General features: G+C 40.6%; 2 protein-coding genes across 6 annotated transcripts in view; one reads left to right on the plus strand and one right to left on the minus strand.

Annotated features, from left to right (window-relative positions):
• The window catches only part of arvcfb (ARVCF delta catenin family member b), a 327,265-nt gene extending 313,767 nt beyond the window's left edge, over positions 1 to 13,498 (minus strand). For all 4 annotated transcript variants that reach the window (XM_034091650.2, XM_034091649.2, XM_034091648.2 and 1 more), the window contains exon 1: positions 13,177 to 13,498. The gene's annotated coding sequence lies outside the window, so the exon portion shown is untranslated. The remainder of the gene's footprint in view (positions 1 to 13,176) is intronic.
• Positions 13,499 to 14,479: 981 nt separating this feature from the next.
• tango2 (transport and golgi organization 2 homolog (Drosophila)) overlaps positions 14,480 to 16,221 on the plus strand; it is a 34,974-nt gene continuing 33,232 nt past the window's right edge. Inside the window, exons 1-3 of one of the 2 annotated variants that reach the window (XM_034091392.2) lie at positions 14,480 to 14,611; positions 15,144 to 15,202; positions 15,446 to 15,544. In XM_034091392.2, coding sequence (XP_033947283.1) covers positions 15,489 to 15,544 — 56 coding nt within the window. In that variant the 5' untranslated portion in view covers positions 14,480 to 14,611; positions 15,144 to 15,202; positions 15,446 to 15,488. The remainder of the gene's footprint in view (positions 14,612 to 15,143; positions 15,203 to 15,445; positions 15,545 to 16,221) is intronic. The other variant, XM_034091393.2, reaches the window with a different exon arrangement.

Here is a 16,221-nt window from a genome sequence, read left to right on the forward strand (position 1 = left end):
CCTTCGACACAGCGATTACCAGCGAGTCAGCGTGTTACAAAGCTCCGGCCGGCTGATATTCTAATAACAACGCAGCCTGACGCCCAAACAATTGGGGAGAGAAATGATGACACGCAAATCTGATTTAAAACCAATTTTGACACGAGCGTCATGATGTCAGGCAGACTCAGGATTTAAGGAGACAACACAGCCTTTCGCAGACTCATAAAAACAAATGAAATCTACTGAGGGAATGAGTCAGAGTGACGGCAGACTGACAATATCTCCACTGGTTTAAACAAAGTTGTGATGGGAGTAAAGAAGATTTATTTTTAATGCATGTTTTACTTATGGGCTAATATTAATTCATATATTTTTGAACACAGAAGTTGCAGCAGCCTTTTGTGTCCTTTATCAGTCATAGCGAAAATAAGAATTTGTTAAACTTTTTTACTTTTTGCTGCATCTCATGCCTTGGGATTATTCTGTCTTTTCGCTAGCTCACCAGAAAAGCAAATACCTTCTGAAACATACAGGTATAGCACAGAGAGCATTGCATTGTTAAAAGGAAGTAACCACCTTTTACAAAACGTCTAAATGTTACTCCCTCAATGTAATTGTAGCACAACAGCAAGAAGGAGTTCACATATTCGTAAAAATATGATTTATTCACTTTTATACTTTTGTGTCAGGAAAATAAGGGTTGCAACTCATGCCTTGGGACTACACTTTTCTGTGGCTAACCAGAAAGGACAAACACCTTCTAAAACATACAGGTGTTTTGCTCACATCTCTGCTAAATCTACTGCGATACAAAGCAACCTTTCACAAACCCCTAAATATAACCCCTTGACAGTGGCAACTAAAACAGTTGTAGCACCAACCCAGTCTCACAAAGAACTTGTAATAACTACGTTGGTCCACAACTTGGAACCATAGCTTGGGACGTAGTATTTCTACAAAAACGCCTCTGAAATTGTAGGATCCCTACGTTTTTTTCACCATTCATTCCAATGTCTGGCGTCTATGTCACGTGATCTTCACATTTCTCCCTGCAGAGAAAAAAAACATGGCCGAACTTCGTTTTATTCTCGGTGGAAAATGCCTATTTTAAGGTTAGTTTGGCCATTAAAATGCGTTTTGATGTCATTTGATGCGAGAAATACGAGTTGTTATTTCAGATTATGAGTGCAGTGGATGTACATGATCTTTAGTTTGCTAGTTATTACGAAGATTACTTCAGGAAATTGCGTCCATAGAACGTTTTCATTGTTTTCATTGTTGCTAGGGACGCTGCTATCGATATTATTTCTGTTATGTTGTGTAACTGTTTAATGGTGTTATCTGTATTGCTACCCCCTTACCCGTCAATGTATAGTGTTGGTCCACAGCGCAAACATATTAGTTTAACAAAATCCGCATCTAAAATTGTGGCAAAGATACGTTATTTTTCTGCAGGGTGAAATTTGAAGATCACGTGACATAGACGCCAGCCATTGGAATGAATGGTAAAAAAAAACATAGGGATCCTACAATTTCAGAGGCGTTTTTGTAGAAATACTACGTCCCAAGTTGTGGACCAACGTAGTTATTACACGTTTTTTTGTGAGACTGGGTTGGCACAACAGCAAAAAGGAGTCAATATAATTCTTGGCTTTTATCCTTTTTGCTGAAAAATAAGGGATGCAACTCGTGCCTCGAGACAACCGTTTCCACTGGCTAACCAAAGATCATATACCTTTTAAAACATATAGGTATCTTTGCTCAAATCTCTGCAAAAATCTACTGCAGGAACTAAGCAACCTCTTTGCAAATGTAGCACAACAGCAAAAATAAGTTCCTATATTCATAACCTTTTTGCAGAAAGGGATGAAACTGATAAGGTTTCCACTGGCTCACCATACAAAGCAAATACCTTTTAAAACATACACTCATTTCGCACACATTTTATTCACTAAATCACCAGCTAGACAAAAGGCACACGGTCTACCTTCTACGAAACTTCTAAATGTTACCCCTCGACAGTAGCAAATGATACAATTGTGACTCAATCGAGAGGCGAAGTCCCTCCCTTTCCGGGGGAGCTCCATGGGACCTTATTTCGGAAAAGTTATGCATTGAAGTCAATGGAGAGAGAAAGATTATCCTTCGATCCCGTTTGAATTGTGCCACGAATTACACAGATGATGTTTGTCAATTTAAAAGATAATTTTGCAAGTTCAAAAAATAAAAATGTGTCGTAAAACTGTGAAGCAACACTTTTTTTTGCGTGAAACCGCTCAATGAACTACATCTCCCATCTCGCACCACACACCAAGACGGCCATCACGTTGAAACATCTCACTTCTTTCTTTCAGAATGAGGCGGAAAGTATTAAAAGAGGTGAAAATCACTACAAGTCTGGGCGTGTTGAGAGCTGTACATACAGACAAGGGGAGATAGTCGGTTCCGTAAGAGCCAGCATGCGGGACCGGGACTCTGGGATGTGTAGTCTTTCTAGTTGCGTATTTTTCATAGTCTTATATTTCAACAGTTTTACGACAAACTGTGACTTTTTTGACATGGAAATTATTTTTTAAGATTGACAAACATCATATGTGTAATTCATGGCACAATTCAAACGGGATCGAAAGATACGTTTTCTCTCCCCATTGACTTCAATACATAATTGTTCCAAAATAAGGTCCCATGGGTCGGAAGATGGACGGGACTTCACCTCTCTATGGCAACAAGGAGTTCATATATTCACACTTGTTGCAGAAGGGAATACAACGTATGCCTTGGGACTATCGTTTCCACTGGCTAAAGCAAATACAAAACATACAAGGACTTTGCACACATCATTGCAAACTCCTTGTTAAAAATCACACAGCCACACTGTTTACCTTTTAAAAAAACTTCTAAATGTAACCCCTTGACAGTTGCATCTGATACAATTGTAAAAAATAGGTCATTTATTCAGAAAAATAAGGGATGCAACTCATGCCTCTGGACCGTTCTGTCATTTTAAAAAGAAAGCCATCCATCCATCTTCTCCCGCTTATCCGTGGTCGGGTCGCGGGGGTAGCAGTTCCAGCAGAGAGCCCCACACTTTCTTTCCCCTGGCGACATCAACCAGCTCTGACTGGGGGGTCCCAAGGCACTCCCAGGCCAGCGAAGAGATATAATCCCTCCACCTGGTCCTAGGTCTACCCCTTGGTCTCTTCCCAGCTGGACGTGCCTGGAACACCTCCCTAGGGAGGCGCCCAGGTGGCATCCTAACTAGGTGCCCGAACCACCTCAACTAGCTCCTTTCGACGCGAAGGAGGAGCGGCTCAACTCCGAGTCCCTCCCGGATGACCGAACTTCTCACCTTATCCCTAAGGGTGACACCAGCCACCCTGCGGAGAAAACCCATCTCGGCCGCTTGTATCCGCGATCTCGTTCTTTCGGTCATGACCCATCCTTCATGACCGTAGGTGAGGGGAGGAAGGGAAATGGCCCGGTAGACAGAGAGCTTTGCCTTCTGGCTCAGCTCCCTTTTCGTCGCAACGGTACCGCTCGCGCTGCTCCGACTCTCCGGCCCATCTCACGCTCCATTGGTCCCTCACTCGAGAACAAGACCCCGAGATACTTGAACTCCTTCACTTGGGGTAAAAAGAAAGCCAGCCTTACAAAACCTCTAAATGTTACCCCTTGAATGTGGAAATCAATGCAATTGCAGAATAGAAGCAAAATGAAGTTCACATATTCAGAAAACTATGCTTTGCTTTTATACTTTTCTGGTAGAAAACTCATGCCTTGGGACCAGACTGGCTCACCAGCAAATCCTTTTAAAGCATACAGGCATTTTGCACACATCATTGCAAAATCCCCTGTTTAAAAGAACACAGCCCCCTTTCACGAAACTTCCAAACGCAACACCAGAGAACAGTTCTTTGGTCCCATGAGACAAAGACAGGAGTTTTAGCCGGTGCAGGATGGGCGGTACGGTAAGGTACGTTTATTTATATAGCACATTTTCAGACACAGAGGCAATTCAAAGTGCCTCGACATCAACACTTACTGTATTAGGAAGACAAAAGAAAGGAACACAATAAATAAACACAATGGAATAACAGATTCATAAAAAAACATGCATAAAAGAGATACAGAAAAGTTTAGTGCGGTGTGAAGCAGGTGCCAGGACATCAGAGCAGATCTGGGATCAGTCTCAGAGAGACGGGGGGGGGGGGGGGTGAATGTTAATCACTTCATGAGCGGGAGGGGGAACTCTGCAGGTGTTTGTTCCACAAAGAACCATTCACCACCATCACAGACCTCTTCAGTCCACAGAACACAAACATGCATGACAGCAGAGAAGCCTGAATTACAAACTGTCAGAAAAATATCACTCGTCACCGGCTCGAGCTTCGATATCAGGATCCATGTATCTGATCCTCTCCAGAAAGGAAGCAGTCATCACATACAGAGCATCAGCTAGTTCCTGAGCAGTGTCCTTCACATGCTGATATCCAAGAGAGGGAGTCACACAGTCACAAGATGGAGGAATAGAAAGCAGTATTCAATGTTTACTTCAGATTAGCTCCACGTCATAAATGAGCATGCTTGATGTCTCTCTCCATAGAGGCTGAATCATCATGTTAATCACATAGCTATCATATGCCTCAAACAGTCCTGATGCTCTTCTCGGTAATCAGACATCCTGTCATGTTCACAGCTACAGTTGGGATACCTTTGTCATCATGTTACTCTCATGTTGGAAGAGTACATTCAGTATTTCCCAAACACAAACACTCCATGCATTAACACATAATAATTCACGTGCACTCTGACATGATGATAATTACCACTATGTGACAGAAATACTGCATTACATGATCTCCACTTCAGGCATAGGTTGAATCGATACCCTTTCTGCTGCTCTGTAGTCCCAACGCACCGTCAGTAATGAAATTCTACACTGACCATGAAACTATAATGAGGTAGGTATAAGGATAATATAATGAATACCATAACACAGAGCTAAACTGGTAAAATATTTATATTCATATCCGAAGGGTAATTTTAAGGGGTCGGTTCTTCTCCGTTGTTAGCACTGAAAGAGTGATGTAGCTTACACTGGGTGCAGCTGCTTGCCTGAAATCATTGTATACATCTATTGTTATGGTGTTTAATTGAAAAGTCAAATTATTATATAAAAATATCGATAAACACGCCGCCTTCCTCACACCCCCTTTAAAAACTCAATAGCTACTGATCACTAAAGCTGCTTTTAAATGTGCTTTGATGGAGTAAAATATAAACATCTCCGTTAGGAATTGTATGAATTGTTAGCTTTTAATTTAGTCAAATATTGCTTTTATTGCACTAGTTTTGTATCAACTGCACTTATTTCGCTGCCTCTATAGGCCATGTCATCTTTTTAAGTAAGACTACATTATGAATGGACTTAAATAAATGGTACAATTAATACAATTGGAAGTGGAAATTCATTGTAAAGATGTCACACAATTTGACATGCATAACAATTTTACTAACTCGATATTACTGATACACTTTTAAGGGAGAGATGCATCATTATAGAATTCACAACACCTCTACCTTTCCTGCTACATGTATGATTCAAAATAGCTATTGTAAAGAAAGAAGTTAGGCTTTAGGCAGAGTAAAGATAAGATATGAGTCCTTTATTGATCCCAAATTGGGAGATGTTTGCGTTTTAGCAGCATAGAAACCAAGGCATTGCACATAAGTAGAAATTAAAACAGTAGAAATAACTCATTCTAAAATGCAAAATCAATCACTATCTGATAATAGAAATAAAACAGCCTTAAAAAGTTGAAACTATACAAGCTGAGGTAGCAGTAATATATAAACTAAATATCTTTAGGGAAGAAATAATGAAACATTACATTTGGTGTGTTTTACTGACAATACTTCTCATCTCCAAATACAAACGTGTTGTTGTTTAAAGTGGAGCTATCATGCTATTTTAGGCAATAGCATAGGTCTCAGATTTATAAAAAATAGGGTCTTCTGCTCAAAATACCAAACAGATCACCCATTCTAGCCATGCCTCATATCCCTCCATTTCAAACGTGCTGATTTTGGGTATAAAGCTTTAAAAAACAAAAAGTTGATAACGAATAAAAAAGGAAGGGGCTGAGCTGATGCGAGAGATTCTACCGGCAGATTCTGCCGTGATGAAACGCCATATCATGGATCATCAAGGATTCTCTCTGAAACAGTCTGGAGCTCAAAGGCTTTCTCTCTTGCCGGTTACACCACAAGGTGAGTTCCTTTCTACTTCCTGCTTCTTCACACACATGCTCTCCAGTACAGGTTAGCTCTGAGTGTTAGCGATGCTAATGTAAACACCGACCATATTACGTCCAAAACAGTCGGGCATTGTTTCTGATAGCAACGTTTCTGATATTACGTCATATCGGACGCAAATCTGGATCAGCTCCGTTGTAGCCCCGTTTTTAGAGATGTGGGTACGGAGGAAAAGAGAGAGGGTTTTATTTTCTGACGCTGCGTGAGTTCCCTGACACACCGGGGACACATCTTGATGTATAAAAGACATCAAAAAGTGCATTTTGCATGATAGGTCCCCTTTAACTAGATTGAAGTTCTTAAATAATGTAAGACTGCAAGAAGTGAGGCGCTTATAATTTAGGTTTTAAAGTCCGTAATCTATGGGGAAAGTATTCCATCCAATTAAAACATAAAATGACAAAGACAAAACACACTAATGCATTAAGAGGACCCCTGAGAGTCTGGAAATAACATTCCCCCGTTGTTGCTGCTGCTGGGGATAAAGTGTGATTAAAATAACAACTTCTAATAACAAATGGTAAGGTGAGAACAATAAAAATACAGCGGAGGACATTTCACTGCGTTACATTGATGTCCTCTATTATCACACGTCAGCCAGCCTTTTTATTTCAGTAACACTATTTGTAATTCATGTGCAATGCCTTGTTAACATGCTGCTGCAACAAAATAATGTCTTGTTAGTGGATTAATCAAGTAAAGTACATCTTATTTAATATATATTTAAAATCATTTATTCCCTGCTTGTTAATGTACACATTGAATGGATACAACTTTGATTAAAAGGATGTAATATATGCTTGACTTGTGCCTCATAATGTCTCAAAATATATGAAATATTTAAATTAAATATGTATAGTTGCTGTTTACTCAATCCCTGGAAGTGTTGCCTAAAACCTCCATGGTGTGTTGCAATGAAGCTCAGTGCAAGTTCTTTCAGGAAGACCGGGGGTGTTTCTCAATATCGAGGACGCTTCCTTGGTAGGACCCTCCGAGTCAGGTCCTTCAGAAGCGAGGCAAGAATCCTTCCTAGCCTCAGAAAACGAAGAATGGTGGTACAGGCCAACAGGTGTGCGTCATATGCGAGGCCCCGCCTTAAATGGAGCGCGATTTCCGCCAAAGATTTGGAAATTGGTCCGTGCGCAAAGCATTGTGGGGATTTTAAGACCGTGGAGTCTACTCTACACATGTGCAGCCTCGACATTTCCCGCAACGAAGTACGCCAGCCTCGGTAGAATTCCAAGTATGCTGCACATTGGAACAGTCCTTCGGCAGCACTCGATGACATAGAATCCTTGAAATAGTGGCTCTGGAGCAGCCTTCCTCGACATTGAGAAACACCCTGGGTGTATATACAGTTGCAAGAAAAAGTATGTGAACCCTTTGGATTCTCCACACATAGCGTTGTGTGTTCCTTCCAAACAACTCAGCTTTGGTTTCATCTGTCCACAGAATATGTTGCCAGAAGTGCTGTGGAACATCCAGGTGCTCTTTTGCAAACTTCAAACGTGCAGCAATGATTTTCCTGGACAGCAGTGGCTTCCTCCGTGGTGTCCTCCCTTGAACTCCATTCTTGTTCAGTGTTTTACGTATCGTAGATTCGTCAACAGAGATGTTAGCATGTGCCAGAGATTTCTTTAAGTCTCTAACTGACACTCTAGGACTCTTCTTCACCTCATGGAGCATTCTGCGCTGTGCTCTTGCAGTCATCTTTACAGGACGGCCACTCCTAGGGAGAGCAGCAACAGTGCTGAACTTTCTCCATGTATAGACAACTTGTCTTACCGTGGACTGATGAACATCAAGGCTTTCAGAGATACTTTGTAACCCTTTCCAGCTTTATGCAAGTCAACACTTCTTAATCGTAGGTCTTCTGAGAGCTCTTCTGAGCGAGGCATGGCTCACATCTGGCAATGCTTCTTAAGAATAGCAAATTCAAAACTGGTGTGTATTTTTTATAGGGCAGGGCAGCTTCAACCAACACCTCCAATCTCGTCTCCTTGATTGGACTCCAGGTTGGCTGACTCCTGACTCCAAGTAGCTCTTGAAGAAGTCTTTAGCTTAGGGGTTCACACACTTGTTCCACCCTGCACTGTGAATGTTTACGTGGTGTGTTCAATAAAAACATGAAAACATAGAATTGTTTGTGTGGTATTAGTTTAAGCAGACTGTGTTTGTCTATTGTTGTGACTTAGATGAAGATCAGAACACATTTTATGACCAACTTATGCAGAAATCCAGGTCATTCCAAAGGGTTCACATACTTTTTCTTGCAACTGTACATTCACTCCGCAACGGCATATAATCAGCTCATCACGGGCGTCTCTTTAACCCATTACATTTCACCTCATTCTCCAGCAGCCAATCAACGAGCTGCAGCCACACTTTAAAATGGTTCTCCTCTCTCCTGCAGTCAGCTGTGATTTCATGGTGCCGCCCGCCTCCTCCCCATCCACCTCCTTTCATCACATCCAGAGCCAGGAGAGCTAATCCAAAGACCTCATCACATCCCCTCTTCATCCCATCTCCTCATCAAATCCAGATCTTCAGCATCATCACCAGTGTCTAGACCCCGGGGGGTTCCCTACATGCTCACGGCTGCATTTCCCCCTTTAGATATATGATTTCAGGATCGGGGTCTAATCGCCAAAGACTTTACATTTATCATATGACATGTTCTCTAAACAAAATGAAGTCTCTCCTGATTGAAATGCATTGCAGCTGTTATTGCAAAACCAATTAAAAGCCATTTTTCATCGGTTTACTTCTCTCCTTTTACAAGTGCCATGAGGACTTGTGATGCAAGCAACAATACAGAATATTGGCTGCAGAAATGACAGTTAATCAGCCTTCAGAAAAACAGTACTTAGGAAAAAACTAGACCTCCACCCTAAATAAAACCTTATTGTAGAACAAATGTCTTCCCAACGTTGTTCACACGTCTCTCCGAAGTCAGGGATACTCCTATGTATCAGCTACAGCAGAAGGATTTATTCTAAAAAGGAGCGGTGGGGGAAATGTGAAGTAAGTTTCTCATTATCTTAAATTGAAGTGTACACATTATGTTCTTGGAATGACCTCATAAAAGCACATAAAAATGATTTCTGACTGACACATTTCTGAGGAAGCTCTAGTGGAACAGGTGCTTAAGTAGCATGTCTGCCATAAGCACATCTGGAGTATCAGTGTAACGGCTGCAATGACACATGATCATTGATCGGAGAATCCATCTGTCCGCACTTTAACCTAAAACTAAAAGATATATGAGACGCATGAACAATATAAGCATTACATCTCTATCGAATGTCATCGTGTTTTGCATTATTGCTTTGAAAAGTGGTTTTAAATTATGCTTCTATTTTATCGTGCTCTTCTATGATTTCATCGTCTTGCAAAGTGACTATACGTAAATTATGGTGTTGGCAATAGGATGTTTCACCATCTCAAAACACGTCCTTTTTGTTGGCAAAAAGCAGAGCAAACATGTTTCAACTATTTTGCATACAAATAATTACATGTTGGATATGATTATAACTATCTTTCTTCAAAAAGTTTAGGACAACGCTCTGGAGTTTCTGAACATTGGATATCACGTGAGTTCGAAACAGTCCTACGCACCGCAATGTTATCATTATTACAGACTAAGCTGCATCTTTACCGTGCAGAACATGAATTCAAACATGATTAAGCATTCAACATATTGGTAACAGATGTCCGGTTATGAACATTTTGAAGATTTGAAACTATTGGGTACCGGCTGTAGAGAAAATAGATGGATAGATGGAGTTTAAGTCAGTTTTCATAGCAGGGGGAATATTCAGAAAGTGCCATGCAAATTCAGTTCATGCAGACCTGAGACAAAAGCATGAGCTGACAGTAGCTTCTACATTTATATCCACCTTGTCAACACGCTGCAGGGCTGAGGAGAATACAAAATCCTCTTCAGGCATCGTACTTCCTAATAAATTAGTGCATCAGATCATGAACTGCTCGGGAGATTAAAGCTGACCTTTGGTCTTGTCAAGTCCATTAGAAAATGACGTTTCAACCTTTAAGATCGTCAAGTGGTTATGGAAGTCTTTTCAGGGCGACAGGCCCAAGAAGGGCTCCGATGTAAAAGCCAGATTTTTTTATTCTCATAAATACAAAAACCTTGGCAACAATTGTCCATGTTTTGTTGGCCAATAACAAGCGGCTTGATTGGTGATTATGTCTGTGAATTTAACAACTGTGCTTTTTCTGCTTCAGGCAAAACTGAATACATAAAAGACAAGTCAAAGTTGTTGAGTTCAGTAAAGATATGTGAAACCTTGCTCTACTTAAATAGCCCTATTATGCGTTTTGGGTAAGTTATTGTGCATGTAAATGGTCTGCAAAGGCTAACATCCCCGTGTCCCCTCCAGAGGGAGCTTCTCTCCCACACACATTGAACTCCTTTGTTTACTTCTGCAACGCAGTGACATCGCTAATACTCGCGCTTCTATTGGCTAGGTGATAGAGATGTCCCTCCCCTTAGCCTAAGCAGTTGACCAATCACAACAGAGCTGGGCTCTGGTTTCAGACAGAGGGTGGAAAGCGGTGCTGCAGCACAGGCAGTATGGGAAACATAAAAGGCTTTTTGAACATTAAAGCATGGAGACATGTCACAGTAGAGACACTGCATACTGATATGAACCTGAAAATGAGCATAATAGGGCCACTGTTTTTTTTTTTAACACTAGCATTCATGGGAAGTCTTCTTGTTTCCCCCGGTTACAGAGCATTTTTCCGTTTTCAGCAGAGTAACAAGTGGTGGTGGGCCTCTAGGTGTAAGTGAGTTCACATCATTCATATTTGCAAAGGTCTGCACCGATGTGTCTAAGTCAGCACATCCTCCCGCTAACAGAATACATTTTGGCTCCTATATGTAAAGGATGGAGTCTTTAGGGAGGGAAAGATCCTGCAGACTGTAACACTAGAATGAAAGCTGCAGGGGAGAATTCAATCTGTAATAACAAGGCTGGATTTTTAAAAGTCTATCTCATGTTGACACTTTGAGCAGTTTAGCATAAAACATGCCTCAATTAACACTCAATCATTCAAAAAGACTATGGCGTTGGTTAAACATCATGCAAGGAAATTAAAAGTAACACATAAAAGGAATTTGCCATCACATTGATTCTCACACTCACTGACAATTTCTGAAGAGCCTGAATGGCCTGTGTTATTGGTTCCAAAATCTTGCCACACATCTTTAAAAACTTTGCAACAGAACTGAATGCGATACAATTGGTTTTTCGGCTATGATTTTATATATTAAATGAAAGGACTGCATAAAATACTGGAGCATCTGGCCTCGTGCCAAGAAGCCCACAGTTATCGCTTCTCTTTTCCTGCACCTGCAAACCCTTTTCTTAACTTAATATTAAAAATACCTCTCAGCACACCACACAATACCACAGACACAGTACACTAGAACTAACAAACACACCGTATACTAATTCACTCATTTGACTTGTCATGTCCATGTTCGCCTTAAGCATTGCCCTTCAGGCCTACAGGGGCTTGACCATGGGTGATAAATATACGTTATAAAAGTAGGATACCACCATAAAATTGCCATTAAAGGCAACCATCTTTCTTACACAGCACCTGTGTGCAAACCTGCATTTTGCACTGAAGAGTGAACACTAATATTTGGACAAAAATGCTCCTTACTGGGTTAAATCTGCAAACCATGCCAAGTCTCATTTAAAACTGCATCGTGATACATTTAAGAGAAGATATTAATTCAGTAATAACATTAGGGCTGTCTGTTACAGTATGTTAGCCTATATAAAATGCATTTTATGTATAAGCACCATTGAACAACACTCAAGGACACCATATGTATTTAAAACCATCAGAAATGTGTTAAGACATAAATCATTCACACAAACCCTGCCATAGAATAATGAGTTAATACAAAAAACAGGGTATTGAGTCTTTATCGGTGCAAAACTCGCTGTCATTGTGGCAAATAGAGACCGAATCATACCAATTTTAAAAGCTGGGCTATTGCCACTTTCCCATAAGTAGGCCTACCTACAACAGTAATGCATTAAAGCAGAAGCTTCTCACAGCAGGGGGTTGTATGGACAGTAGAGCTCAAGGACAAGTAAATGCAAATGATTTGCCCATGCTCACATTCATTGCATATCAGTGGGTGTGAAAAAGCTCACCAGGACCAGTAAAAGTGCACTGAAAACTTCATTCAAAGCTCGTGGTGATTATTTGTGAAGCATTCAGTGATTCTAGCGGTTCCTCACATGGGACATGAAAGCAGCTCCATGAGTCCAGCAGCCACTGACAGCTGCCCCGTGTCCAAATAAGGTAATTAAAAGGGAAGAAACCGGAAGACTCTCCATGGTAACTCACTCACAAACAGGAGGTGTAAAACAATGGAGTAGTAAGGATGAGATGATTGACAGCTCGCTGCGGCTCGCTGCCTTTGACTGCAACCATTAGCGATATGAGCTCACATTCACCAATATAGCCTATATTACGTGTTTAACAATGCATTCCATACAATAAGCTATCGGGCATCATGAAATGTAGTGTCCAACACCTTATGACATACAAAAACACCGACTATTTAACAAAAGCGTGATACATCTGTCCTACACACCGGCCCCGTGTGTCCTAATCAATGCCTCATTTAACTCATTAAAAAAACAAAACAGCCGACGATTTATTGCTAGCTTTCTCCAACCTCACTTCACATTGTTATTTCATTATTGTTGTTAAATTATCGTCACGCCCTCCTCGTGAGTAGTATCCCTAAATGGCCCAGGCTAAAACTTGGCGTTGCAGGATAATAATCACCACATGGATTTACGCGAGAAAGCGAAGAGCCATTACCTCAGTTTCTCCTGCTCATCCTTGTTCTGGACAGCGAAGAGACCCTCCTGTGGTGTGCAGTAGTCCGAGGATAGGATGAGAAACGCTATTGTGCAGTTAACCTGGCTGCTGCAGGGATATCACTCTTACAAACCCCTTTAATCTCAAATTGCAGGTTGGTTGTCAGGTGCTCGCCGTGTGCGTCCTTTCAGTCACACCGGGTGCGAAAAACAAGTATCCTGAACTGATTTAAAAGTTACTTATTGTGCTCAAAGGGACTATGGTTAATTGTAAACCCACTAATTAGTGACTGCGACGGTGTGTTGTATGAAAGCAGCCTCTGTCTCCCCCCTCTCATCCACTACAGTGCTGGATGCTGTCGGTCACAGCAAGTCTCCGCCCCATTACCACCCGCACTGTATTGAAGGATGCGTGATGGGTCTTTCATTTTTGAATAATTTTGAATCAGGTAATTTAGTGTCCTTATCAGCTTAATTTAAATGTATTTTCATGTGGTAGGTATAATCAATGCTCCTCACATATTATTCAGCTTTCCCATTATTTGCCTATGAATGAAAGCAACAAAACACACTATTGAGTCACCTATGTGTTCGTAATATTATGTTTTATTTTATCATCTGTTCATCTTTTCTAGATGTGTTGTTATTTTCACTGATACCATGGCTTTGTCAAGTCGACTTGAACGCAAAGAAAACGTATGTTGCATATTTTTTCAAAGTAAAAGCGATACAAACACCACCAGAATCAAATATATATTCAGGGCATAATGAGTGTAGAGAAAATCAACCAACAGCAATTGATTTGATTTAACATTTTAAGATAGTGGACCACCTTCAGAGCAGTATTTCATGTGTCAATATTTCGAGTAAATATGCGTCTTTTAGATTTTTTACTGGAGTTTTTAGTTGTTTCGTTGGTCCTTAATTTCGATTCTGCATTAGGTGCTGTGCTACATTATACAGCACTGACAATTGTGATGTAGCCTTGGGAAATAAATAACGTGCCCTGTGTTGTTGCCCTCAAGAAGCAAAGTCTGAATCCATTATGTTAATTAAATTCAGCTAAGTATATTTCTTTATCGATGTTTTCATTTTTGCAATAACCGGAAATGTAATCGCAACTGTTTACCGTTAGCTTGCCGTTGGTGTTACTTGTAAACTGACCAATCGCAGCAGACTTCATAGCCGTGTTGAAAGTGCGCTCGTCTTGTTCATGTGTAGTGCCGGTGTGAGCGGGTGAATGGAAAACACAGTATTCCCGCCCGCTTGAGATGTTGGCGAGTCACAAATCGAGATCACTCAATAGGAACACTTCCTTTTAGTTGACAACAGCGAGTAAAGGTGCACTGAACTAGCTGATACAACACACCAGTAAACTACAGCTGCTAAACAATTATCTTAGCAAATGAACATCTTATCTGTCTTGCATATCTAAGGTTAGTATCTTAATTCAGCTTGTTGTTTCATAACTTTATTGATCTTGAAAATGCTACCGCTAGGTTGAAACTATGTTTGCCAGTTGCTGCAAAACTAGACACATATTGTGTACTTAAACACTGTTAGTGGTGCAATGCAAGGCTGGTTTGTTACCAGACACATGCAGAACAGACAATGGCTCATCTTGATATAGGACAACTATTAATACCTTGACACAGTGTTAGTTAATGGTTTTACGCACCATTAATTATTGCCTAAATGGCTGTACACACAATCATTAGACCGTTAACATTCAATTATAGTAGATTGTTTATGAAGTATCGTTTGCTACAGGCTGCTAGCGAGATAGTAGGGATATAGTACCCTACAAAGCACACTTTATAATGACCTCTTAAGTCATGGCTTAGCCATTGAACTCCTGTTGCTTAATGACTACCTTTGCACTCATTACGTTGTGTACGTGATGATAAAGATAGTACACCTTTGTGATACAATGCCTAACACATGCTTTTTTCAACCTTTTGTTAACAGGTGTACACAGCATGCACTCTGGACAGACCATTTGTTTGTCCTACAGCCAAGTACACTGTGTAAGTGTGCTAAGTACATGTATTACAATGACTGTATGCTAAAGTTATGGAACATCTCCAATTATTCTTTACTCAGATATATTATCTTTGTACACAGACAGTTAAGATGAACTTTAGCTGTGGTTTTCTACATCCGTGTTATTGCAAAGTTTGAGCAAGTCCTAACTGGTCTTCCAAAACATGTTTCACAACATATTTCAACACTTTTGTTCACTGTCTCCTGTTTTTATCTCTCTTCTTCAGATATGACTGAGTGAAACTTTGTCATCAATCCCCCAAAACATCCATGTGTATAATTTTCTTCAAGTTTGACCCCCGGCCTGCCTCCAAAAATGCCTACAGGTGAGCACATAACCCTTTCAAGAAGCTTTGATACTCTCTGTGCATGATCATGCTCCCGGAAATTCATTAAATACATCATGTGAAAATGTATCTTAGTTGCAATCAGAGCTACAGTAAGTTACTTTATCTAAAGCATCATTGCGAACATTCACAAATAAAAAGTTCTTGATTACAATGAAGGGAGCTGCCTATATGCCACTGGCTAACTGTGGCAGTCTATGAATGGTGTCTTTTTTTTTTTAGAGAGAATCTCATAAATCTTAAGTGTCAAACGGCAGAAGAAAGGGATCAAACATCAAAAGCACCTCAGTGTTTCCCCTAGGATGGAGTCATAGCAGCGGTGCTAAGGCACGTGGGCCCAGCATAATGTGAGCGCGTGGAATTCTTTAGTGCGTGCGAAGTGCGCCCCGCCAATTTGTTTCTATGAGTCTGCCAGCACAAGAAAGGCTCTTGAGGCCTAGTGCCAGGGCCGGTTCTAGACAATTTGCTGCCCTAGGCGAGATTTTATATATAAAGATTAAATGAAAAAGACAAATACACTACAAAAACAGAAACGTATTGACATAGGTAATATACGTCAAAATGGCTTCAAATGTATTCAGTATTGTATGAACATGTTTTAATTGGGGGGTGGACGTCACATCCTTTGAACATTTTAAAGTAAAATGCTTCAATCT

The sequence above is a fragment of the Pseudochaenichthys georgianus genome, chromosome 9 (genome assembly GCF_902827115.2).
Source record: "Pseudochaenichthys georgianus chromosome 9, fPseGeo1.2, whole genome shotgun sequence".
NCBI classification, from domain to species: domain Eukaryota; kingdom Metazoa; phylum Chordata; class Actinopteri; order Perciformes; family Channichthyidae; genus Pseudochaenichthys; species Pseudochaenichthys georgianus.